Raw genomic sequence first — 25,955 nt, 5'->3', positions numbered from 1 at the left:
AGAACAGATTTAGAGAGATCCCTCTCTGGCTGGAGGCCACCGCGCCAGGCAGAGAAGGAAGCTCAGTGCAAAGCTGATGTTTTCAGATGCAAAAAAAATACTGCCTCTGTCTCAAACAGAAACCTCCAGTACCAAAAGGATCAGAGGAAACTCTAAGAGTGGCCGCTGGCGTTTTAAGTGTGACAGGAAAAGGGCATGCACAGACAAACAAACAAAGAAGAAAGCATTGTGAGGCATGAGTGTACAGACATTTAGCCACAGGCAATAGGATGCTCGTCATCTCATTTCATCTTAGGCTGTGGACAATATGTGGAGCTAATCATGCCTTAAGGTCATCTGGCTCAGTGGATGTCAACAACATGTTTCGAAGGTATGAACTGTGTCTTAAGTTGAGGAATCTTGGGAAATCTGATGGAACACTGGGGTCACAGAAAATGTGGGCCACTTTCATGCTTTTTACACAAACAGAGTGGGACAGAGTATGACTGTGTGTCCATGAAAAGTTCTCCATTATCATAAAATGTCAAGGGGATCGCTGAACCAAGATTTGTTTTTAATGGATCCTCAATGCAGCAAGGGGGGGTTTAATATTTTCAAATTAAACAGAGCATCATCATTACCATTATCATCATACATAATCACCTAAAAATGTCATTTGCTGTTCATTGTAATGATGTTAGTGAGAAGGAATAACAAAGAGAATGCAAATTGTTGTCAGCTGACCTGCAGCCTTAATATAGGCCAACCTTTGACAAGTGGCTGAATACTCTTCCTTCCCCTGAGGCTACGACTGCAGTGACGGAGAGGGTGAGGGAGAGAGAGAGAGCGATGTGATGATGGGTGACATGACTCACCTCCTCCCTTCAGGCTGCCCAGGCTGGCCGAGCTCTCTGACTGAGAGTTGCTGGCTCCTTCCCCGTCTGAACCTGACTTCACTCGTTTCTCTTTCTCTGTGCAGGGGGAACGGCGATGGGTAGAGGAAGACAAAAAGAAAAAAAGAAGCATGGGTATAATTCAGGAACTTGTAGCCACACAGTGAATGCCCTCACGGTGCAACCACTGAGGGAACTGTTTACTTTTATAGCAGTTGAAAATGTGCGTATTAAAATGTTTCACTAAGCAAGCATATAATGTGTGTAAACAAATTGGCAGCAGCAAATTGGCACATAAGGTTAAGGCCATTAATCAAGCCATCTGTCAGCTGAAACTTAAAAGGCCTGCCTGGGCTTCAAAGATGGGAACACACTTCATATTTTACGCAGCGGTAAGTACAGCAGCATTCAAACAGAGTAGGCATGGCATCTGGGTCAGACGGATAATAGGCTTTGCTCGCTCTAAACATTCTCACCTGCTAAGAAAGTGGTTTAAAACACAGTGCAGGTTACTAAGTGCAACTGAAAACAGCTTTCATTGTGTTTCCTGTACAACACCGCTCTGTTGCACTCTGGACTAGTAGAGTAGTTTGAAGGATGGTATTTGTCAGCAGAGTTACTTGTAGGAATTGTGCTCACAGTTAGGACTAAAAACACTTCTACTTCAGGACGGGACCAGAGGCTAGTTTATGGATTGTCCAACGCTTATTTTAACCATGAAGCAGGACTACTGCTTGGACAGAGATGCAACACTCAGAGTGCAACAGTACTTCATGATACTTCCTACTAGATCTCACAGTTGTGGTTTGAAATATTAGTTGTAAAAATTGATGATTAATTATAAGATGATATTTATAAATGTGCCATATAGTAGACTGTAAAAAATAAACATGGCCTAGTAAGTACATTAAAACAGGAGGCCATTAGTCTCAGCTGCATGAAATCTGCCCCATTGAACCACATACTTTCACAGTTCCCGTAATAGTGCAACTTGCACATTTTGCACAGGAACATGTTGCAAACCCTCTGAGTGTTGTGGCACAGTGCTCCATGAAGAACTACACCCTTTCAACTACACCCCTTGTTAACTTGCCCTACATGTGGGGAATATTAATTTCTGTAAGCTCACATATTGTTAAAGTGAAATGCACTGTAACAATATGAACATACAGTATATTGCTATGGTGCATCTATGGTGTCTTCTTTCAAATATCATAGCTCAGGCACATACCACATAACTGTAACATCCATGGTTCAATTATGGCTGTGGATATTTTTTTTGCTGTTGTTATACCCTACATTCTCTCCCCTTGTTTCCTGTCTGCATGATCACAGTTTTATTTATTACTTCCGAAACTGTTTCTTTTGAGAAAATCATCACTGCTGCATGCTGCTAAGCTGCATTTTGTGTAGCAAATGTGATGTTGTGAGGACATCAGCTCCTGCAGGCTCAGCATGTGTTTTCTTGTGGATCCAACTCAAGGTCAGTCTCAAATATTATTCCATTTCTGTCAAAACAATCTTTCTATAAGCTTATTATTATTATCATCATCATCATCAAGCATTCCAAAAATATCTCTCCTCTCTCTGAATATCTCTGTGTGAACACCATCTCTTGGCAGCTTTAAACAGACCTCCTCTGGAGCTCTTTCAAATATCAGCAGAGACAGAAGTGATTTCCTAACAGGAGTGTATCGATTCTCCGAATCCACGGTTCGGTTCAGACCTTAGTTTTTGAATCATAGTTTGGTTCATACCCCGGTTTTGCTGTCCGGCACTGCGAAACAGGTTCATGGAAAATTGTATTATGCTTTTGGTCTTTGTTTCAGAATCATTATCTCCCTATTTCCTAAAAATGTTCACAACTAAGCTTCTACTCCTTGTCCTAAAAGTAGAATAAAAAATGTATCAGAGGTTTCGAGCAGTTGGGAGCATTTTCCTACTCTGCAATGCTTGATAAATACAATACATTTGTTTTGAATGACTAATGACTCTGAGTTTACTCATAAATGCAAACACCCATCACTGTCCTAACTAAAATATCACTCCTCCCCATGAAGTCATGGTTAGGGCTGATGCTTAAACGACTCCAGAAGCAGGAAAACGCGAGACCTTCTGCACCAGTGTGATAACTCCCTGAGGGGCCAAGATGCTGACCCACTCTAACTACATGGCTGGAGATTAAACGTCCATTTCCGTCTATCCTAAAGAGACCTGTTTACTGCAAGGAGGTGTTTTTATTTCATCACTATCCTTGGTCTGAAAAAAAAAAAAAGAAAAAAAAAGACATCTCATTTCCCATGAGCCCAGGTAGCTTAGTGATGGCAGTGTTTCAAAAGATTTCCCCCAGCACCTGTTCTCTGCTCATGGCCTTTCCCGTGTGTAGTTTTCACTGTGACTGGAGCTCCAACTCCTGCTAAACATGGAACCAACTTAAAGATATGCAAGTTCAAAGCTAGCTGCAGTGTTTACAGGGAATATTCTATCAACACGGATTTATGAACAGAGATGGGAGGTGTAATATACGGAGGAATGTGGGTCAGGAATGTGTGGTGGTCTGTGGAGAACCACTGTGGGTGGTGCAGGGGAGTTTGTAAAAGAAAAAAATACAGATATTGCAAACTAGAGAGACATAGGGTAGATACCCTTTCTTCCTGCCCTGATCCTCAGGGGTCTTCTAACTTTAATGAAAGAGACTCAAAAGGATTTTTTTTCCTCTCCTGATCTCACTTTCTTCTTCTGTGCCACAAGAGAACGCCACTACTTCTTTTTGAAAAAACAGATTCCTCCTTTCCCCTCCATAACCTCCCACCAGCTAGGCATCAGTTCTCATTCATCAGCGAGACCGTACTGAACTGTAAGAAAGCAGCTCTGCAAATTAAAAGAAATACTAAACCCACCTAGAAAATGAAGATGTTGAGAGGTGAAGAACAGTGAGAAAAGGGGGAAAAAGATGCAGTGGTAAAGTGTGAGATAAATAGAGTAAGGTTAAAGAGTGAGGAGGCAGTATGCACTAATTTGCTGATTTTATATTCAGCTCAAAAATACAAACAGCCAAATGAAGAGGCGTGAGGCGGGGGCCTCTGGCCTTGATCTTGGAAAAAATAATCCACCCCCAAAATGGAAATATGCACACATTAAAACATTCTTAAACACCACAGTAGAACAAGAAGACGGGGTAGAAATGTGGAGTGAATGAAAGAGGCGGTTGGAATTTTCATACAGTGAGAGTGTGCGTCTCTAAAGGACTGAATAAATAAGCTCGCCTTCGCACGAGACAGAATCAATGGCACCGACATTGAATCTGTCAGGGGGTTGAGCTCCCACTGACACACGCATACAATCATTTTCCTTTCTCTCTTACACACTTGCCATCCCAACACCCCTCTCTGCCCCGCCTTTCATCCTCTCTTGCCCTCTCTCCTTATCCCCATCCCCCCTTTCCTTTGCTCTCCTCCTCTTCACTCCTCATAATAAACAGAAGCGAGTGCTGGAATGGGGGGAGGAGAGGGAGAATGAAATAACTCGACTGGTGTGGGGTGAGGGGGATTAAGGTGCCAGGTGCACAACAAGACGGACAGCAACAATGGATAATCACAAAATTCAAAGAGCACCAACACAGCAACATACATGTAAAAGATGAGGAAGATGGGAGTGGGGGGTGGTGGTGATGAGGAAACCAATATTATGTGGCAAAAACTGCTCATTTACACCGGAGTCACACATGCAGTAAATTACATGCATGTTCTGCTGAGCTGTACAAAAGAATGTGTGTGACACGTCCTTACACAGCACTTTGATTGCGTGTTGTGCTCACTGTGGTGCCTGATTATCTCCGTACTGTGCACTGCTATTGAGGGTGCTCACAAATTCAAAGAGGGTGAATGCTGCTTAAAAGTTTGACATAAAACAGAAAAATATAAATACGGTGTTTTATGAGGAGAAAAAAGATCATAGATAAAATATATAGAGGGAAAATCCCAGTGCTCACACATCTAAGTCCTGTTCTCACTGTAAAGGGAACAGAGAAGATCTACTTCAGTCAGCCCACCTCTGCCCCAGGCTAACCTTAATTCCTCTCCACCCCTCCCCATGTCGATACCTAGATGAGTCTTTAACCATGACTGAGCTCCCTGTAATAAAGAGGCGTCACTGAACTAAAACAGGTCTCAGTGCTCTCTGGGCGATGATTTAACCACTGTGTGAAGAGCTGGTCCAATCAATGGGGACATTCCTCTACTTTATGCGAGTGAGTGAGTGAGTGAGTGTGAGTGTGTGTGTGTGTGTGTGTGTGTGTGTGAGAGAGGGATATCAGTGATGGGCAGGAGCAGCCCAACAGTTCTCCAGTAGTTCACATGACCCCTCTAGAGGGTGTCAAGGTCAAGACCAGGAAGACAGAGGAAATTTTATGTTTCCACGTTTTCCAGGAAACCTCAGGATAAAAGAGAGGGTCACTGTATACTCGACATGTACAGTAAGAGTAGAGGTTAACAACAGTGGGGAGTGGAGAGAAGAAGAGAGGAACGTTTTCACTCATCCGTCACACTCTGGTCGTCAGGGCGACCATGCGTACCTTCCTTGGCAGCCTGCCAGAATTCAAACGCCACTCTGAATGCCTGAGCCACCGTGAGGGTTACTGCCTGGGCCTGTTGGTGGGAAGCAGAGAGCCAGACAAGAGATGAGACAGATACAGAGAAAACAAAAAAGGAAGATGAACAATACTCATATGCATCTTATCCACTGGAGGGAAAACTCCAGGAAGTCAAGGAACTATGACCATGATAAAAACAGGAACTGACCACTAATACAAGGAGGAGTTTCTTCACAGCTACTTGAGGAGGAGGAAGAGAAACCTGTGGACTCCATGACGAGTTGTTTGTGTAACTGGGAGGATACGTGGCCTTTTGGCCAGAACTAAATTAGTAAGGGGAAGGAAGAGGAGGGAGTGGTTCACTCTTTCTACAAACCTCCAGGGATGGAGAGAATGCCAAGAGAGGGATGACAGCCTCCCCGCCCTTCATGTTCTCACTCCTTGTCTTTCTCCTGACTTAATACTTGGACATTTGCAAGTAAAGTGCGACTCAAAGTGGCAGTGCAGTTGTTCCCTCTGCAACATATCTGCATAAAGTTCTTTTCACACACTGCCAGGAGCAAAAGCTGAGTGCAATACCTGCATGCGAAATTCACAGCATGAAGAATCTTTAGTCTACATTTGTAGCTTCAGCCATTAGCTGTATTCCACTATATATTTATCTACTGTATATGTAACCAACAGCACTGATGGAGAGAGTGTGACATTTTGGAAATGTGCTCATTTCATTCTTGCAGAGAGTTAGATGAGAAGATCAATACCACTCTGAAGTCTATATGCTAAATATAAAGCCACAGCCAGTAGCCAAATAGTTTAGGATTAGGACTACAAACAGGTGGAAACAGCTAGAATGGCTCTGTCCAAATCTAACAACATCCACCTACCAGAACTTCTGAAGCTCAATACTCAACACGTTTATTCAGTTCAAAAACTTAAGTGTAAAAACAGCAGGGTGTGGTTTCACAGGAGGGGTCCTATAAGGGACTATTTCTTGGCTGGGAGACGGCTAGTTGCCTGGCAACCTCACCATGATGACAAGACTTCAGAAAGTTGCTGTGCCTGACCAAGAAAGAGTTGGATATAACGTGTTGATTAGTGAGCTTTAGAGGTGCTCGTGCTAACCCTAACCCTAGCTTCATATTCAACACCCACGTCGTATCAATCTTTGCGTCCAACTCGGCAAGAAATTGAATAAGCGCATTTTCCAAAATGTTGAACTATTCGTTTAATTTGAAAAAAATTTAAATGAAATGAACAGTAAACATTTTTATCTAATATTTAGATTCAGGTGGTTTCAGACTCTGTGTTTCCCCTCACAGAAGGTGAGGATGTTCAACTCTGCCTTTCCCGTGAACGGGTTATTGGACTATGTTGGATAAACAGCCTTCTTCTGTACACAGTGGACACACTCAGACACACTTAACCGCACAAACTCATTTACTCACCATTTTTCTCTTGGTGCAGAGGAAGGCATGACATTCGAGAGTCTCATTGTGTTGGCTCTGGACAATGTAGGCAAACACTTTGTCATGCATCTTGTCCGCCGTGCAATATGATATTCTGAAAGAAAAACACACAAACACAAATAGATGCACATACTTATTATAATAAAAACACTAAGACCTTACAGAGTCTTCACAGATCAAGTGGGACCATCATGCAACTTCATCTGCACTAAGCCCTTAAGCTAGCACAGCAATCCGATTTAAACTGTTCAATCTAGCATTTCTCGAAAAACTATTACAAAAAAAAATCCTAAAGCCAGCTGCACTCACAATCTCACTGCTCTACACGTGTTCAAATACACACCCCAGCTGTGTGTGTGTGCAGGTACAGGGCTGAGCAATGTCATGAAATTGAACTGAATCATGCACAGTGGACATCTGTGTTGTTCCGCCAAAGGCATGCCATTCCTTTCTGCTTTTTAAAGCAGTTACTTCATCCCACTCCCACTGTGCACACCTGTTAAACAACCTCCACACAGAGTTTTAAATTATGGCTTTTAGATTAGGTCTGGCCCCTGTAAGGTACATAAAACAGACACAGACAGAGGTGATTGTGCTTGTCTTGTTGTGGTGTAGAAGGTCATCTGCTGATGTGAGATTCCTCTATGTCACATGTTTGTGAGGTATCAGTTTCGCTTGTCAGACTCAGGTGCAGAGCAGGGTTTAAATTAAACTGTAATGCTTCACAAATAGCTTTTCTCCACTATTTGATCATCATGTCATTACCCTAATACCAAAGTGATGGGCACATGGGCCTGGAGGGGAGGGAGACCCAAAATGAAGGAGGAAGGCTGTAATGAATGTCTGCCATCTGTCCTTCCTTTCTCCTTTGAGCATCAGCGCTGTGCTCCAACTTCACTGTAGTATAGTCGCACACTTGGTTAACTAATGACTGGGAAATATATATGGTTTGTAATAAATAAATAAATAAATAAATAAATGAATGAATGAATGAATGAATGAATGGATGAATGAATGAATAAATCATTAAATAGATAAAAGCGAGGGAGGAAAAGTTTGGAGAGGTTTGAGAATCACAGCTGTGCTCTGCACACCACAACCAAGATTTACAGGCAAGCGTTTGGGCGGGAGGGCGTCAGGGAAATTGGGTGTCTAGGCAAATCCATTTCTTTTATTGGTCATCCATCTTCTCAGCAGATGTCTGGGGAGGAGCACTCCAATGGGGTGCAACATACAACCAGCTGCTTTATGTCTTCACACCATCCTGAGGTTACAGCTGGACTCACCTCACCCAGTCAGCCTTTTAATTACTGTACTATTTACGTACTTTATATTTTTCAAATGACAGAATCTATTATCAGTGCAAGGCGGACTGCATGAACACAAACACTGTATGACAAATTTGTAATGAAGACAGCATCTGTAGAGTTGAAAAGATAAATCTAGAAGTTTTCAGACATGAGGCAAAGTGAGTCAAAAGAGACAGGTGCATGTCGGTCCTCTAAAAACAATAGGAAGTTAGTTATCGTAGTTTGGCCTGCTGATTTTGCCCACTCATCCACTTAGTCAACAGTTGGAGCAGTAGCAGCTGTGACAGAGCTCACATAAAGCTCACTCGTGCCTCCACACACAGCTCATGGAGGTAATTAATGTACCGAGGCTACTTCTTCAGAGAGACATATTTCTGGTTAAATCAGAATCCACAGATATTATGAAAAAATCCTTAGATTCACTGTGAAAGTTTCCAAGAATATCTCTTTTCACACCAATAGTTTGTTTGCTTGGGTCTGAATCAGTTGATGAGTTTGTAAATTTGGAGAATTTTCCTCTTGGTTCTGTCTCTTTTCACACAGAGAAAAATCCAAGCGAACCAAAATGCATCACTATAAACCGTGTGAGAATGTTCACTCTGCTTATGGGTCAGACGTGTGTGCTGCAGGAGCAAGAAAGTAAATACAGAAAGAAGGTCCTGCGCTCTGGACTAGTGCATATTTCTCAGAGAAACACTGCTATGCAATTTAACAAGGAGCAACTAGTAGCAACTATGCAAGCTGCTACAGTTCATCCCAGAATGCAGAGCAAACCTGGCTACAGGAGCTGTTTAGCTCAAACTTGTGGAGTACATCTGGTAGCTGGGTTGGAGCATGGATTACATTCCCACCACAAATGAACCACTCCAGAGATTGTTTGGGAGTGGACCAAGACCAGTTCCTTTAGAGGGTCCGTACCCGAGTGAAATTACTATTTCATGCCTGCCCAAACAAATTACACCAAGGGGGTAAACCAACCAGAGTCTGATTTAACCTGACTAAAAAGTAAAGATGTGAAAACACCCTTAGAATCATTCATTTCAAAGTACATTGCAAACAGGAACTGCTTATAGTTAAATTCAGGAAATACAGGACAAAAAAAGTGGCTTAAGGTGTAGCCCACAGCTACATGACAACCCCCCCCAAAAAAAGCCATAAGGAAACTGTAGTTCTAAAACTTGGTGTGGGAGGGGTGGTGGGGTCTATAGTATCAGACTTTGAAAAATCCTTTGTTGTTTCTGGATTTGTTGATAAATCAGATGGCTAGAAATTAATCAGCAATTTTTATAATCCACTCATCATTTAAGCCATTGAAAATGCAAAACATTCTCTGGTTCCTGCTTCGACTGTTGGTCAATTTTCTGATATTTAATATACAAAAACATTAATCAAGACAGTTAATATTAGATTAATTTAGGATGAAAATGATCATCGGCTTTAGCCCTAATTGTCAGTGAATTAAAACTGCACAGGAAATATTACAACAGTGATGACCAAGTCTGTTCAGTTTGACCTCTGTGCATTTTGATGCACTTACAGCAATATACACATCTTATCGACATAATTTTGGCTTAGCCTAAGACAGCAATATCTGTCATCCTGCCTTTCCCTAGCTTTGATGGACCTTAGGTTGTTCAAGTTCAATTTGAAAAAAAAAAACCATCCCAGTGATGTACAGACTAGATTTTTAATATAGATAAATGCTGTGAGTCTGACAAATTGACTCCATCTTGCACAGCCAGAAAATGGTTATTCCATGACAAGTGATGCAAGATTGAACAGGTGGGAAGACTTCTCTCTAAAATAGGCTAAACATCCCCAGGTGGCACAGCAGAGTTGGAAACATGGTCAGTGAAGACAACTTGTCAATTAAACTGCTCTGAAATAACTTAAGAAAACTGTCAACACTTGAGATTTTCTCCTCAATCTGCCAGCTTTTAGAAGACATTCTTCAACGTAAGCCTAGTCATGCTTTGAAAAACGATGGAAAGTCCCATCTTGACTTGATATGTGGACTCATAAATGTGGAATTTTAGAAAAGTGATTCAAGCTTTGCTCATAAGCTTGAGGCCAATGGAGGTCGGGCAGCTTTAAGCGCGCAGGCTGTGGCAGGCAAGTGAGCTCTGTAGACATTTACTAGAGAGGAGGACTGTGTGTGTGGTGTCTGTGTGTGTGTGTGTGTGTGTGTGTGTGTGTGTGTGTGTGTGTGTGTGTCAGTAAGTCACACCTGAGGTGAAAGCTCAGGCATACAGCTGTTGTAGTGCTCCCATGAGAGTTGAGATTGATGAGACATGCTGCTGATGGACTGCCTACTCTTCTCTCTGTCTCACACATATACAGAAACACTTTACGCTGCCTTGGAGTACCACACCTCCTTACACACTCACACTCACCCAGTGATGGATGAGAACAAGAGAGGAATAACAACTTTTGTTTTATTGCAAGTGATAGGGACAAATTCAGGGTGGAAGCATTTCCTAAATTGGAGCCGCCCAACTGAAACCAGGACACGAAATGTGTGAGAAACATTAGCAATCTCCTGATGAGCTGGAGGAGAACTGACCTGTATATGGAGATGTTTTCTATCAGCTGGTTGGAGGCACTGTCGTAAAGGATGATTCCTCGTGGGGAGACTGTTAACGTGACTTTCTGGAGTTTTTTTCCACTTGCTTTGGCCTAGAAGATAGGAAAGGGAAGATGGGTGGAGGAAGAGGAAACATGGTATGTGAGATAGAGACAAGAAAAGGAAAAATCAATCTAGCTAAGTGCCAATTACAACTCAAACTGCTCATTTCTAAATCAGGCCAGCCAATCAAAATACACAGTGCCAGGGATACCAGTATACAAAATCAATCAAGTTACAAAGCAAATATCCTGTCATCAAGCTTTCAAAAGAAGCCATCAAAAACTCAGCTAAATACTTGGAGATCTGACAGAGTGTCTGGCTTGATTAACAGTATAATTATACGTATCTGACATATAAGCCATTTTAACAAACACATAAATAAAGAGATTAAACAAGTTTAACAACAACCAAAGCGACATTCAGTCCAGAGTAAATGAAAGCTTTTCAAACTATGCTATGACAAAATATTACTTTACACCAAGTCCACCTGTTCTACAAAATGACAAGTAAAGAAAAATCAAAATCTCCCATTCAGCAGCCTGACATCCTTTTCAGAGGGACACCAAGGGCAGCCAACAGATTATGCCCAATCAGAGCCTCTGCCTCCCTCTCCATACATCACCGTGTCCCAAGTCCCACCATTTTGCTGCCGCTAACTTCATTATCCACTGAGCTGCCAGATCCAATAACATTAAGCCTTTTCTACCATGATAAAGCTGGCTGAGCCACACAATGAGCAACAGTGTCCAAACTAATTGCATCCTCCTCTAAATGTCAGCTTTGGCCTCAGGGGGGAGGAGGTGGGGGTGTCTGCAACCAACCAGTCACTTTTCACAGAGGTGTCAGAGAGGTCATGAACAGGAGAAAACTACTGGATAACCAGGAGTTTCAAATAGCTGAGGTGATGATGGGGAGAAAAAATTAGAGAAAGTCCCTGTTGGAAATGTTTCCTGAATAGAAGGGTGTTGACAAAAGACTTTGGGCGGCCTGTGTTAAAACTATTTCAGTTATGTGTGTGTGTCTTCGCTGCCGAAGGTGTGCAAGTGTGAGGTGTCTCTCACCGTGGCCACTATCCTCTTGACAGCAGCTGCAGAAAGCTCCTCTCCTTTGGGCTGCTCAACCATCGTGACCCCCAGGTACTTGAGCTGGAACACCATGCCCTCCAGTAGGGTCTCCCTCGTGTCCGTCCAGTTCTCTGGAAGCTCTGCGAGATGAGAGACACACACCATTGATACTACTGCTCACCAACAACACTGCTGCTTTTTCTGTAAGGCAGGCTGAGACGTGTCAGTGAAGCATTCTCTTGTCCACTTGTAGGATGATAGACTCAGCTAGATTAGATACGGCAGCAGCCAAACCATGTCCTCATTATGGCTGTGTGTAATGAGCACATGCTTTTGATATTTCTTCAAGCAGCACAGCTAAATCAAGTGCTCTCATGGGCTAAATTGTGCCTATTTTCACAGAAATATATAAGTAAACCTACTGCTAGTTGTGATGGAAAGTAAGAAACAAGCCACTGAGTTTTCTTTCAAATCTAAATAAAAAGGTGAATCATCTTTTTTGGCTGTCCAAGCTGTAATCCTGCCAAATGTGGCATGGTAAAGGGAGTGTAAAGTAGCAGTTTTCTTAAAAAGATTATAATAAAATATAAAATCCGGCAATCACTGAAATACCCAGAAGGTTGGAAGAGTTTTTGAGGATTCAAAGACTCTTACAACCATGAAAATGAAAAAGATTTTTAACTCAAATTCCAAATTGCCACCATATTTCACCTCCAGGTCACAAAAAAATGATATATCTCTTTGCTCGTTTTGTACAAACCTAGAAAAATATGAACTCATTATTATGTATGAAAATATAAGATAACAGAAAATAGAATCAATGTAGACAAACATAACTGATAATAAATCATTTTGGGCTCACAATGTAAAAACTGAGTGAGGGCATATTCTGTTGTTTCCAGATGACATTAAAATGGAGGACATGGACATGTAAATAGAGGTGAGTACCTTCTATTTTAGTTTTTTCATACTTGATTTTTACTTAAAAAATATTTTCAGGTTTTTTTAAAGTTACTTATCAATGCATCTGTTCTGTACTTCTGCTGCTGCGACACTTCAATTTCACTGTGTGGGGGGAATAAAGTTTATCTTATCACATATCATATAATTAAGCTGGCCCTGTCTGCACTCCACTGTAAACCCTTAATTTTCTCTCATCCATCACTCCATGCAGAATACGGACTGATCAAGCATTAATGCCATAAAAACAAAACGAAAATAAAATGTGAAACATCACTGGTGGTATATGGAGTAACTATGTTTTCAACAATGTGTGAAATACAGGTTCAAGAGATGAAATTGGTCCACTTGACCGTTTGGCAGAATTCATTTACAATCCTGCCGACTGCAGGCAGCAAAGTCATTAATAAAAGATCATCTCCTCCAGCTTATGAGACAATGACACTTATCCACAACTCAATATCATACATTTTGTCGAGACTGTGATTTTGGTTCATTTCATCAGAGGAAACCTTGGTGAGCTGCTCAAGGCAATGTGAGTGCAGTGATAAAAAAAAAAAAAGGAACAACTTGTGTGACCTGACCAGCCGTCCACATAAAACCAAATCACTGAGACCCATGTTCAATTTATGCTGACAGTCCACACTAAATCTCCAACATTCAGCAGCTTTCAAACTGACCAGAGTTGATGAAAAGAACCAGCTGCACAAACCGTGGGAACAATATCTCACACTGGAAGTTCACGCAAGAAGACAACAAACTGCCTCTTCAGTATTCAGCCATTTGCTACAGCAATAAACATGCTAACTTCTCCTTGAAGCTAATAAAAAGTTTATGGACTTGCCACTCTGCAGTGATAGTGAGTGGAGGCCAATTGTCTCTTGAACAACATCACCCCTCCGTCCTGGGTGGTCTTCATGTCACCCAGTATCTTCAGTATCTCCTAGGATACATGCAGCCAGCTAAATAAATGCTTTTAACACCATCGCATATTTTATACTGAAATAGTTGGTCAATTTAATGATCGGTCTTTCAACAAAAACTTGATTGGCCACAATTCAGACATAACAAGACATTTAAATGTGTTAACTTGACCTCTGAGAAATTTTGATGTACTTTTCCACCTAATCAATCAAGAAAATAAGAGTTGATTAATTGAGAAAATAAGCAGCTGATTAATTGAAATAAAAATTGACTTATCTGATGATGCTCAAATAAGTCTTTGATTCATTTTCCCCATTACAGCTCAAGTGCTTTAATCTTCTTTAGCAGCACATGATTGTTGTGCAGTTTTGAACGAACAGGCTCATTCTCAGCACCCGTAAAAACTGTTGCTTGCTTCCACGTGTCAGCTGTTTCAGTTTTCAGTTTAAATCCATTTTCTATTTTTAAGCTTTTGTGGTAAATCACTGACAGTTATTATTACTGATGAGCAAATGATGAAATTAATGGCATAAAACTATTGTTTCAAGTATTTTAACTACACAAGTATTTCCAAAGCTTTGTGAATGCATTTATACTTTGTGAACACCATCACTTGGCTGAGGAAACCATATCGCTGAGGGAACATAGACCATTTGAAAAAAGCAGCAGGGGTTAAACCAGGGGTCCCCAAACTACGGCCCGCGGGCCACATCCGGCCCGCCAAAGCAATTGGAGTGGCCCACTTAACGATCCCAGACAATCCCTCTAAACATCAACCAATTTTTATTAAATTGCATTTTCCTATCATAACATCATAACATATCCATACTTAAAGGTTGGCATTCTAATTAAAATTGACCATAGTTATGAGCTATTTATAGTTAATAGTGGCTCATCTTCACCTCCTCACACAATGGTATATTCTGACGTGACTTTGATCGTGACCGAGCCAGCGTCAAGCTGCAAAGTTCTGAGGTGGGAATCTGTCATGAAGGTGGTTGTGTCCTGCACAAACTTCATCAGAGCAAACGGACTTAAACACAGGAAGTTCCACGCCTTTCTCTCCGAGCTAGAATCAGCCCACGGAGACGTGCTTTACCACACTGAAGTCCGCTGGTTAAGCCGGGGAAGAGTTTTGAAGCGTTTTTACGACCTGCTACCCGAAATCAATGCCTTTCTCCTGAAAAAGGTAAAAACTGTCCCAGAGCTGATCGACACAGAATGGAAATGGGACCTCGCCTTTATTAACAGATGTGTCAGAAATTTTAAACGGCCTCAACTTGCAGCTCCAAGGCAAGGGAAAACTAATCTGACATGTATTCCCACATCAAAGTATTTGAGCTTAAACTAGCGCTGCTTATTGGACAGGTGCAAAAACAAGACTTCACCCATCTCCCTGCTACTCGAAGCCTCTCAGCTGAGAAACCGGCGGTCCCGTTCCCAACCGAGAAGTGCAAGGACGCACTGGAAACACTGAGGGCGGAGTTCGGTGTGCGGTTCCGTGAGCTTCATGTCCACGTTAAAGAAATCCGCACATTCCAGAACCCTTTTGCTGCCGACATTAACGACACCCTGCCTTCTCTTCAATTTGAGCTGGCTGAGTTGCAGACCTGTGATGTGCTGAAAGACGTATTCAGCCCCAACAGTCTGATCAAGTACTATGCTGCCCTCCCAAATGAGACCTACCCCAACATAAGAAAGCACGCAACAAAGATGGTCCCTAGCAGTTTTTGGGAGCACATATATTGTGAGCAAACTTTTTTCACACATGAAGCTGATAAAAAAATCCGACGAGATCAAAGTCTCACATGATCAACACCTGGCATCAGTCTCTGAGTACTGGCTGTAACTGGGAATGGAAACCTGACGATCGATCTCCTCACCAGTCAGAAGCAAGCCCACAGCTCACACATCGGATATGGTAAGCCTACTGAATTTCAATAGCAATAGATATTAAAAAATGTCATTATAGTGTAATGCTCTTTTTATAAGGCAACATGTTTCTACCTGATTCTGACCACTATGTCTGTTATTATTATTTCACTACCTGTAAAGGACAGAACACTTTACCGTTTGTTAACTCTAACTGTTACCTTTTACAAAATCACATCACCTCATTCGTTACTTGAACATTACCATCAGTTTGTGTTTGTTATTTTTCTCTATAAAATAAATGGAGTATCTATGTGGTACTTCAAATAACACATGTGTTTTTTATTACTTTTTTTTTGCAAATCCAACAGGTGGTGCCAAAGCCAAAGCAAGAAGGGCAGCTACAACAAATTATCATTGTAAGCAGGCATTGCGGCCAGCAAGCAGAGCTATCGCTGCCCGGCGGCCCGCAGCGCCCTCCCCCCCTGCCCCCTGGCTAACAAGCCATTGCGCCCAGCAAGATGAGCTAGCCGCCTGGCAGCGCCCCCCCCCCGGCACAAGCATTGCGCCCAGCAAGATGAGCTAGCCGCCTGGCAGCGCCCCCCCCCCCGGGACAAGCATTGGGGCCAGCCAGATGAGCTAGCCGCCTGGCAGCGCCCCCCCCCCCGGGACAAGCATTGGGGCCAGCCAGATGAGCTAGCCGCCTGGCAGCGCCCCCCCCCCCGGGACAAGCATTGGGGCCAGCCAGATGAGCTAGCCGCCTGGCAGCGCCCCCCCCCCCGGGACAAGCATTGGGGCCAGCCAGATGAGCTAGCCGCCTGGCAGCGCCCCCCCCCCCGGGACAAGCATTGGGGCCAGCCAGATGAGCTAGCCGCCTGGCAGCGCCCCCCCCCCCGGGACAAGCATTGGGGCCAGCCAGATGAGCTAGCCGCCTGGCAGCGCCCCCCCCCCCGGGACAAGCATTGGGGCCAGCCAGATGAGCTAGCCGCCTGGCAGCGCCCCCCCCCCCGGGACAAGCATTGGGGCCAGCCAGATGAGCTAGCCGCCTGGCAGCGCCCCCCCCCCCGGGACAAGCATTGGGGCCAGCCAGATGAGCTAGCCGCCTGGCAGCGCCCCCCCCCCCGGGACAAGCATTGGGGCCAGCCAGATGAGCTAGCCGCCTGGCAGCGCCCCCCCCCCCGGGACAAGCATTGGGGCCAGCCAGATGAGCTAGCCGCCTGGCAGCGCCCCCCCCCCCGGGACAAGCATTGGGGCCAGCCAGATGAGCTAGCCGCCTGGCAGCGCCCCCCCCCCCGGGACAAGCATTGGGGCCAGCCAGATGAGCTAGCCGCCTGGCAGCGCCCCCCCCCCCGGGACAAGCATTGGGGCCAGCCAGATGAGCTAGCCGCCTGGCAGCGCCCCCCCCCCCGGGACAAGCATTGGGGCCAGCCAGATGAGCTAGCCGCCTGGCAGCGCCCCCCCCCCCGGGACAAGCATTGGGGCCAGCCAGATGAGCTAGCCGCCTGGCAGCGCCCCCCCCCCCGGGACAAGCATTGGGGCCAGCCAGATGAGCTAGCCGCCTGGCAGCGCCCCCCCCCCCGGGACAAGCATTGGGGCCAGCCAGATGAGCTAGCCGCCTGGCAGCGCCCCCCCCCCCGGGACAAGCATTGGGGCCAGCCAGATGAGCTAGCCGCCTGGCAGCGCCCCCCCCCCCGGGACAAGCATTGGGGCCAGCCAGATGAGCTAGCCGCCTGGCAGCGCCCCCCCCCCCGGGACAAGCATTGGGGCCAGCCAGATGAGCTAGCCGCCTGGCAGCGCCCCCCCCCCCGGGACAAGCATTGGGGCCAGCCAGATGAGCTAGCCGCCTGGCAGCGCCCCCCCCCCCGGGACAAGCATTGGGGCCAGCCAGATGAGCTAGCCGCCTGGCAGCGCCCCCCCCCCCGGGACAAGCATTGGGGCCAGCCAGATGAGCTAGCCGCCTGGCAGCGCCCCCCCCCCCGGGACAAGCATTGGGGCCAGCCAGATGAGCTAGCCGCCTGGCAGCGCCCCCCCCCCCGGGACAAGCATTGGGGCCAGCCAGATGAGCTAGCCGCCTGGCAGCGCCCCCCCCCCCGGGACAAGCATTGGGGCCAGCCAGATGAGCTAGCCGCCTGGCAGCGCCCCCCCCCCCGGGACAAGCATTGGGGCCAGCCAGATGAGCTAGCCGCCTGGCAGCGCCCCCCCCCCCGGGACAAGCATTGGGGCCAGCCAGATGAGCTAGCCGCCTGGCAGCGCCCCCCCCCCCGGGACAAGCATTGGGGCCAGCCAGATGAGCTAGCCGCCTGGCAGCGCCCCCCCCCCCGGGACAAGCATTGGGGCCAGCCAGATGAGCTAGCCGCCTGGCAGCGCCCCCCCCCCCGGGACAAGCATTGGGGCCAGCCAGATGAGCTAGCCGCCTGGCAGCGCCCCCCCCCCCGGGACAAGCATTGGGGCCAGCCAGATGAGCTAGCCGCCTGGCAGCGCCCCCCCCCCCGGGACAAGCATTGGGGCCAGCCAGATGAGCTAGCCGCCTGGCAGCGCCCCCCCCCCCGGGACAAGCATTGGGGCCAGCCAGATGAGCTAGCCGCCTGGCAGCGCCCCCCCCCCCGGGACAAGCATTGGGGCCAGCCAGATGAGCTAGCCGCCTGGCAGCGCCCCCCCCCCCGGGACAAGCATTGGGGCCAGCCAGATGAGCTAGCCGCCTGGCAGCGCCCCCCCCCCCGGGACAAGCATTGGGGCCAGCCAGATGAGCTAGCCGCCTGGCAGCGCCCCCCCCCCCGGGACAAGCATTGGGGCCAGCCAGATGAGCTAGCCGCCTGGCAGCGCCCCCCCCCCCGGGACAAGCATTGGGGCCAGCCAGATGAGCTAGCCGCCTGGCAGCGCCCCCCCCCCCGGGACAAGCATTGGGGCCAGCCAGATGAGCTAGCCGCCTGGCAGCGCCCCCCCCCCCGGGACAAGCATTGGGGCCAGCCAGATGAGCTAGCCGCCTGGCAGCGCCCCCCCCCCCGGGACAAGCATTGGGGCCAGCCAGATGAGCTAGCCGCCTGGCAGCGCCCCCCCCCCCGGGACAAGCATTGGGGCCAGCCAGATGAGCTAGCCGCCTGGCAGCGCCCCCCCCCCCGGGACAAGCATTGGGGCCAGCCAGATGAGCTAGCCGCCTGGCAGCGCCCCCCCCCCCGGGACAAGCATTGGGGCCAGCCAGATGAGCTAGCCGCCTGGCAGCGCCCCCCCCCCCGGGACAAGCATTGGGGCCAGCCAGATGAGCTAGCCGCCTGGCAGCGCCCCCCCCCCCGGGACAAGCATTGGGGCCAGCCAGATGAGCTAGCCGCCTGGCAGCGCCCCCCCCCCCGGGACAAGCATTGGGGCCAGCCAGATGAGCTAGCCGCCTGGCAGCGCCCCCCCCCCCGGGACAAGCATTGGGGCCAGCCAGATGAGCTAGCCGCCTGGCAGCGCCCCCCCCCCCGGGACAAGCATTGGGGCCAGCCAGATGAGCTAGCCGCCTGGCAGCGCCCCCCCCCCCGGGACAAGCATTGGGGCCAGCCAGATGAGCTAGCCGCCTGGCAGCGCCCCCCCCCCCGGGACAAGCATTGGGGCCAGCCAGATGAGCTAGCCGCCTGGCAGCGCCCCCCCCCCCGGGACAAGCATTGGGGCCAGCCAGATGAGCTAGCCGCCTGGCAGCGCCCCCCCCCCCGGGACAAGCATTGGGGCCAGCCAGATGAGCTAGCCGCCTGGCAGCGCCCCCCCCCCCGGGACAAGCATTGGGGCCAGCCAGATGAGCTAGCCGCCTGGCAGCGCCCCCCCCCCCGGGACAAGCATTGGGGCCAGCCAGATGAGCTAGCCGCCTGGCAGCGCCCCCCCCCCCGGGACAAGCATTGGGGCCAGCCAGATGAGCTAGCCGCCTGGCAGCGCCCCCCCCCCCGGGACAAGCATTGGGGCCAGCCAGATGAGCTAGCCGCCTGGCAGCGCCCCCCCCCCCGGGACAAGCATTGGGGCCAGCCAGATGAGCTAGCCGCCTGGCAGCGCCCCCCCCCCCGGGACAAGCATTGGGGCCAGCCAGATGAGCTAGCCGCCTGGCAGCGCCCCCCCCCCCGGGACAAGCATTGGGGCCAGCCAGATGAGCTAGCCGCCTGGCAGCGCCCCCCCCCCCGGGACAAGCATTGGGGCCAGCCAGATGAGCTAGCCGCCTGGCAGCGCCCCCCCCCCCGGGACAAGCATTGGGGCCAGCCAGATGAGCTAGCCGCCTGGCAGCGCCCCCCCCCCCGGGACAAGCATTGGGGCCAGCCAGATGAGCTAGCCGCCTGGCAGCGCCCCCCCCCCCGGGACAAGCATTGGGGCCAGCCAGATGAGCTAGCCGCCTGGCAGCGCCCCCCCCCCCGGGACAAGCATTGGGGCCAGCCAGATGAGCTAGCCGCCTGGCAGCGCCCCCCCCCGGCACAAGCATTGCGCCCAGCAAGCAGAGCTAGCTGCCCGGCGGCCCGCCAGCGCGCCCCCCCCCCCAGCATTACCCTCAGTTTGTGCTGTTATTTCCTATAAAATAAATGGAGTATCTGTGGTACTTCAAATATACACATGTGAAGACTTTTTATTACTTTTTTTTGCAAATCAACAGGTGGTGCCAAAGCCACACGAAGGGCAGCTACAACAAATTATCATTGTAATCTCCACAATAATACTGGTTGTCACCCTGGCCCATATCATTTCCTGTTATAGACTAACCTCGGCCCCCCATCTCAGAAAGGAAAGTTGATGTGGCCCCCACTGAAAAAAGTTTGGGGACCGCTGGGTTAAACTATAACATTCCTCTCCTCTGCAGCCAAACCAGACCAACTGTGAATGGTTATGGAGAATGGTTTTTAATGGTCTAAATGCAGCTCTAACCAAACCCATACTTAATGGGTGAGTCTTAACAGTGAACACCCACTCTAAGGTCAAGGTCTCTGCGCTCTTAAGTGTGGTGAACAGATCAGGCGGTCTCCCTCTGCTATTACATTAGTGTCTGGGTAAGTAGCACCCTTACTGTAATATAATCAGTGGCAAGGAATCACTAGCAGTTACACATGACCTAAATCAAGTTACTGAGTGGTCCAAGTGGACTATAAATGTCCATTACGGGGTGTAGCCACTTAAGGCATTTGCAAAGTTACACAAATATGATGAGGATAATGCAAGCTTAACCTCAGCTGCCATGACATTTCTAACCTTTGGTGCTTGCTCGTGTTTGTAAAAGCAGCCATGAACCTTCGGTCCAGAGACTTCCTGTGTGTACAAAAGGAAACGTTGCTGACTGATCTGCCATGCTGAATTGCAACAATCTGTCAGACGTGCTTTGAAAATGCTCTGACTTATTCAAGGCTTAGGAGAGATGTCATTCACATAATACACACAAGTGCAGTAGCAGGCTTGTGCTGGTCCAGCAGCGATATCAGACACAAGCCTCTCTACTTCAACTGCCCATACTAATGCTTGTAGAAGGCAGGTCTCCAGGGATTACCAGCCTGTTCAGCCTGACCGCAGAGTCTTAGGAATACCCCATCCCAAGAGACAGAGAGGAGGCTACTGTAAGATTAGACTACACAGATGATGGGATGTCTTTAGTCTGGCCTGCCAAAAATATTCAGCAAAAAAAACAAAAAACAGATGAAACCTCTGCAACCTCACTGTAGCAGCTTTAGTGAGCAATGAAACAACAGCTTTCTTTAAAAACTGACACAATGGCAGTTCAAATGAGCAACTCATGAACCACAGCTATTTTTAGACTGGTGCATATACCCAGAATGCTGCTTTGTATGGAATAATAATCCATTTTCATATTGGTTACATTTGCATTCACACAACCAACCCCCCACCCACCACCAGCACCAGCCCCAGCCCCCTCCACAGCAGCTCTCTGCAGCTGCCGTGCTGATTAGAGCAAACTTCAAAGGCTTCTTGGCTACGCTGGAGCTCTGGCTGGTCAGCGAGTGCTGCTCGCCTGGGTGACACCGCCTGTAAATAGGCCAGAGAGACCAGGCGACTGAGCACTGATGTTTGCTGAGTGGAAGGGGATAGGATTTGCAGGGACAGGTAGAGGGCTACAGCTGCTGCCAACATCAGCGAGCATGGGAAGTGTGAGGGTTTGATTAGCCAATCATCTTCAAAGAATGGTGTGGATAATAAATCAGTGTGGTTCATTCAGTCTTGTTCTGGCTCCTGCTCTGCAAGTCTTTACAGGGCCAGGAGCCTGCACCCTGAACCTCTGGAAAACAGCTTAACGCATGCACGCACGCACGCACGCACGCACGCACGCACACAATTACATAAATATTAACCACACTTCAACAGAGATGCTCATGCCAGATGACGGAAATATGTATTATGGAAGAAGGGTCTGTGAATAGAAACAAAACAAATATCTACTGGACTACCAGCAAATGATGGAGGGATTGAGAAATAAGAATTTACTTCTCACAGTAACTGTAAAAAAAATTTTTTTAAAAAGTGTCAAAATCTAGAACTGATCTCACTGTACAGAAAGAGAAGCCTGAAACTGTTAGGAAGTGTCCAAAAGTTGTTGGGTTTTTTTTTTTTATTATTATTACTTATTATTACATCTGGTAACTTTTGACTAATTAGTTTTAACTGTAAATGATAATACATTTCATGTGTAGTTTGTGATGTGATAACAGTACAAGTAGCAGTAGGCCATACTCATAACCTTGAAAAAAAAAAAAAAAAAACCTTGCCAGCCCACTCACTGAAGCGTAATCAGCCTGAAATCACAGTGTGTGTCAGCATAAAGTCTACTCTGCCAGTCAGATGGAGAGTTTCTCCCATCCGCGCCGTCTTCTCCTGCTTCATACAAGTCTCAACACCACACTGGTAAGACTCAGCCAGGAGAAGAGGCAGAAGAACAAAGAACATACATGCAGTTACTTCCTCACCCTACAGTTCACCTCGTCTGCCAAGCAGTGTAAGCCTATGAACATTCAAAAGCTCTACATCACACTGTCAACAGAGCAGACTGTGAGCAACAAACATGGGTCTTATTGTACAGTAACATCAGACTTCTCAAATGTTCCTGTAAGTGGATGTGATAACAGGTCATTAAAGCAATAAGCTTTCTGCACAAAGAATCTGTCTGATGGCATTGTGCACAGCGTGAGATTGTCATAATGTGTTTAAGACACATTTCAATTTCCTAAAATCTGTGGTATTTCACTGTATTTTAAATTTATGATTATTTCCAGGAGAGGAGTCTACACGTCAATTAAAAGAAAAAGAAATTAAGACTGGTGTCATCATACCATCTTTTCCATCACCTCTACTTTGCCTGACTTTTCTCTGATATGGAGAGGGATAGCAGTATTAACAGTTATTGCAGGCTATACTGTGTTCTACCAACAGTATCCAGTATTTGCAGAATTCAAGCAAGTTATTGGAGCTGTGAGGTTCAGTGAAGGGTTAGGGTTACAGCAGTCTTTCTGTTGTCAGAGAGCTCTGAGTGTCAGGCCAAGCTGCAGTCATCTGACCACTCTGGTGGTTACATGGCTGTTGTAGAGGAAAGAGTACTGAAGAGGTCTTAACCCCTAGTTTAAGATCCAATCGTTTGAGCCTATGCATAAGCTGGGTCTTTACATGGAGTTTTAATGAAGCTACTACAGAGGCAGTTAGACCCTTTTGATGCAACAAGAGATCTAGAGAGGCAAGACAGCACAGGGGTCTAAGGGAATTATAATCAAAGGGATTTGAGGGCTGAGCCTGTGCAGCAGGAGAGCATTACAAAGGTGGTGGATGTGGTGGGTGTTTGGTCAAAGCCATGAAATGAAGAAATGAGGCAGGGAGTTTGGACATGGGAGGGTCAGAGAGGATCACTATCGCTATTCTTGTCAACAGCCAGCGACAGTGATAGTAATGAGGATCTGCTCTTCCTGGCCTTGTTTCTGTCTTAAGAGGGGGAATGATGACAGACGACAGACAGACAGAGGGGTAGAGACAGGGAGAAGAGAGAGACAGAGAGGCAGCCAGAAATTCATAAATGAAGTACAAGCTGATAAAAGAGAAAAGGGAAGTGAGGTAATCATGAAATAGAGTCGAATATCAAGAAAAATATGCAAATGATGGCAGTGAGTCAAAATTCTCACCATAAATTCACACACATAAACCCTTCGCACAACAAATGTAATGGACAATTACAGAAATGCAACAGTTTAATCACCGTGGAAACAGGAGGAGCACTCTGCTATGCTGTGAGTGCAGGCTAAATAATGTAGTTAGTACTCTGGGGCTGGCAGAGGGGGTGATATGCATGCAGTGATACAGGGATAAAAACGCAAATCACCACAGTGCCATCCTGACAACTTAGTTTCTTTATTACTGTGATCTAGAGCTTGCTTCCAGCCAACATTATTAGTGTTTCTCTGCTTGAAAATGGATGAAAATGCATCTCTAAATACAAGATATGACTGTCCAATGGTTTAGGACAGACAGAGATGAATAAAAGATGAAAATGCCCACTCCTCCTCACAGTCAGTGACACATTTCTCAACCGAAAACAAGTTGAAAAGGTGACTTGAGTGTGTGACCTAACATTGGTGTGACTGAGTCAGTCAGCTGTACTTTACACCATGATTAACTATCACATGAAATTGTGGAAGTTAATGTTCTAGCACTCTCTGGGAAAATCTTTTTACATCCTTGTTGTTGACATCAGTCTACAAGTGATACCGGATTATTTCAGTCAAGCCAAGTACATGAGTGAGCCACTGCAGTTAGATATTCCACAGAAACTGTCACGAATGATTATTTTGGGGATTCTCTGGAAGGGGAGGGGGTCTAGCAGCAAAGTGGCCCAGCTTGGTTTAACATACAAACACAAATAAAGACTTTCAGGTCAACAGTCAAAGCCCCGCCGCCACTCCACAGCTCCAGCAGGCTCCACGAGTCGAGCCTGCTGCATCAACAGTTTCCCCTTTGTTTTGATTGAAAGGAGCTTCTGAGCACTGAGAGCTCTCCGCGTGGTGTCGCATCGGCTTCAGTGAATGAGCGAAAGGAGGGAGTCCCGGTGCATTCATCTAAGCCCTGTGGATCTCTAACTGTGAATGACTCATTGTTTTTTGGTCTGGCTAGACACAGACCTGCCCACCTGCATACCATCTACTGAAAAAAAATGGGAAATGAATATAATCTCCACTGGGCCTTCTGCTGTTCTAAAACACATTTGTGACCTCGCAGTGAAACAAGCGCTGATGCCTGGGAAATAACAGGGTCTCACTTCTTGCTTTGGTTGGAGAAGTGCGTCACCTTGGGATATTGGGAAAAGCTGTGTTGTGTGGCTGCCTGTCACGTGGTGCTCTCAGAGGATCAGTGTTTAACTATGGACAGAGGTTACACTATCTGCTCTACAGCCAGAGACACTCTGTGTGACCATCTGCAGGTCATAGTCAGTTCTCAATCTAAACAAATTACTATAGGAGGGAATACGTTGCCTAATTATTTGTTTCTTATTGTTAACAAATTCAATAAAAAGACCAAAACCAACAATGTGCTATTCTGTCTTTCAATATTATCTCTTTTCTCTCCTCTATGGCACTCCATTTTCATCAAACATTTCATTTTGCAAACAGTGTATTTGCTGGATTGATACACATTTGGTGCACTGGTGAGTATTTACAACAGCAGGATGGTGCATCTGGAATCTACTCAAAATAAACTACATTGTCCATGTTCATCATAATGAAGGAACATGTCATCCAGTGCAAAGATGTGTCTGACTGATGTGCTTTTAATAGCTTTTGTGCAGCAGTGGAGATCTATTGAACAGTGGATGCAGTAGTAGGGGTAGTATCAATTCGTTATTGGGTTTTGTCTTTTCAGGAAATTTGCTGACAGTGAGAGAATATAGAGCAACACCAAGACAAATCACAAACAACCTTTGAGGACAAGGTGAGTTTCTGAAAGATCAATAGTTTCCTGTTTCTATGATATAGGCCAGCTGCAACCAATAAGCAAAGCAAAATTTGCTTGTGTATCTTCAGCTATTTAAGACCTCAGGTGACCTGCGCCTGTGGTGAGATGACCTCTTCTTATCTCACAATGACAAGACATGTGCAAAAAAAACCAAAAAAACAACCTATTCCAGCATTATTAGATTCCAATCAGGACACTTTGGGCTAATTTAGAAACGGCTGACTCAGAAGAGAGAAGATGCCTGGAGGGGCACACAGACACACTGCACTAGGCTTTTTAAGAGAGAGCCCTGGACAACCTGTAACTATGCCACAAAAAAAGTTAAGCC

The 25,955-nt window shown here is 47.0% G+C and overlaps 1 protein-coding gene across 2 annotated transcripts in view; it reads right to left on the bottom strand.

Moving 5' to 3' along the window:
- ldlrap1 (low density lipoprotein receptor adaptor protein 1) overlaps positions 1-25,955 on the bottom strand; it is a 38,384-nt gene that overhangs the window by 6,262 nt on the left and 6,167 nt on the right. For both annotated transcript variants that reach the window (XM_022750571.1, XM_022750569.1), the window contains exons 2-6: positions 11,927-12,069; positions 10,803-10,915; positions 6,909-7,023; positions 5,446-5,518; positions 855-950 (exon numbers count right to left, since the gene is read on the bottom strand). In XM_022750571.1, coding sequence (XP_022606292.1) covers positions 855-950; positions 5,446-5,518; positions 6,909-7,023; positions 10,803-10,915; positions 11,927-12,069 — 540 coding nt within the window. The remainder of the gene's footprint in view (positions 1-854; positions 951-5,445; positions 5,519-6,908; positions 7,024-10,802; positions 10,916-11,926; positions 12,070-25,955) is intronic.

The sequence above is a fragment of the Seriola dumerili genome, unplaced genomic scaffold (assembly GCF_002260705.1).
Source record: "Seriola dumerili isolate Sdu_G_001 unplaced genomic scaffold, Sdu_1.0 BDQW01000149.1, whole genome shotgun sequence".
Lineage (NCBI taxonomy): Eukaryota > Metazoa > Chordata > Actinopteri > Carangiformes > Carangidae > Seriola > Seriola dumerili.
The sequence above is the reverse complement of the archived record's forward strand: the minus strand, read 5'-3'. Positions and strand labels throughout refer to the sequence as shown.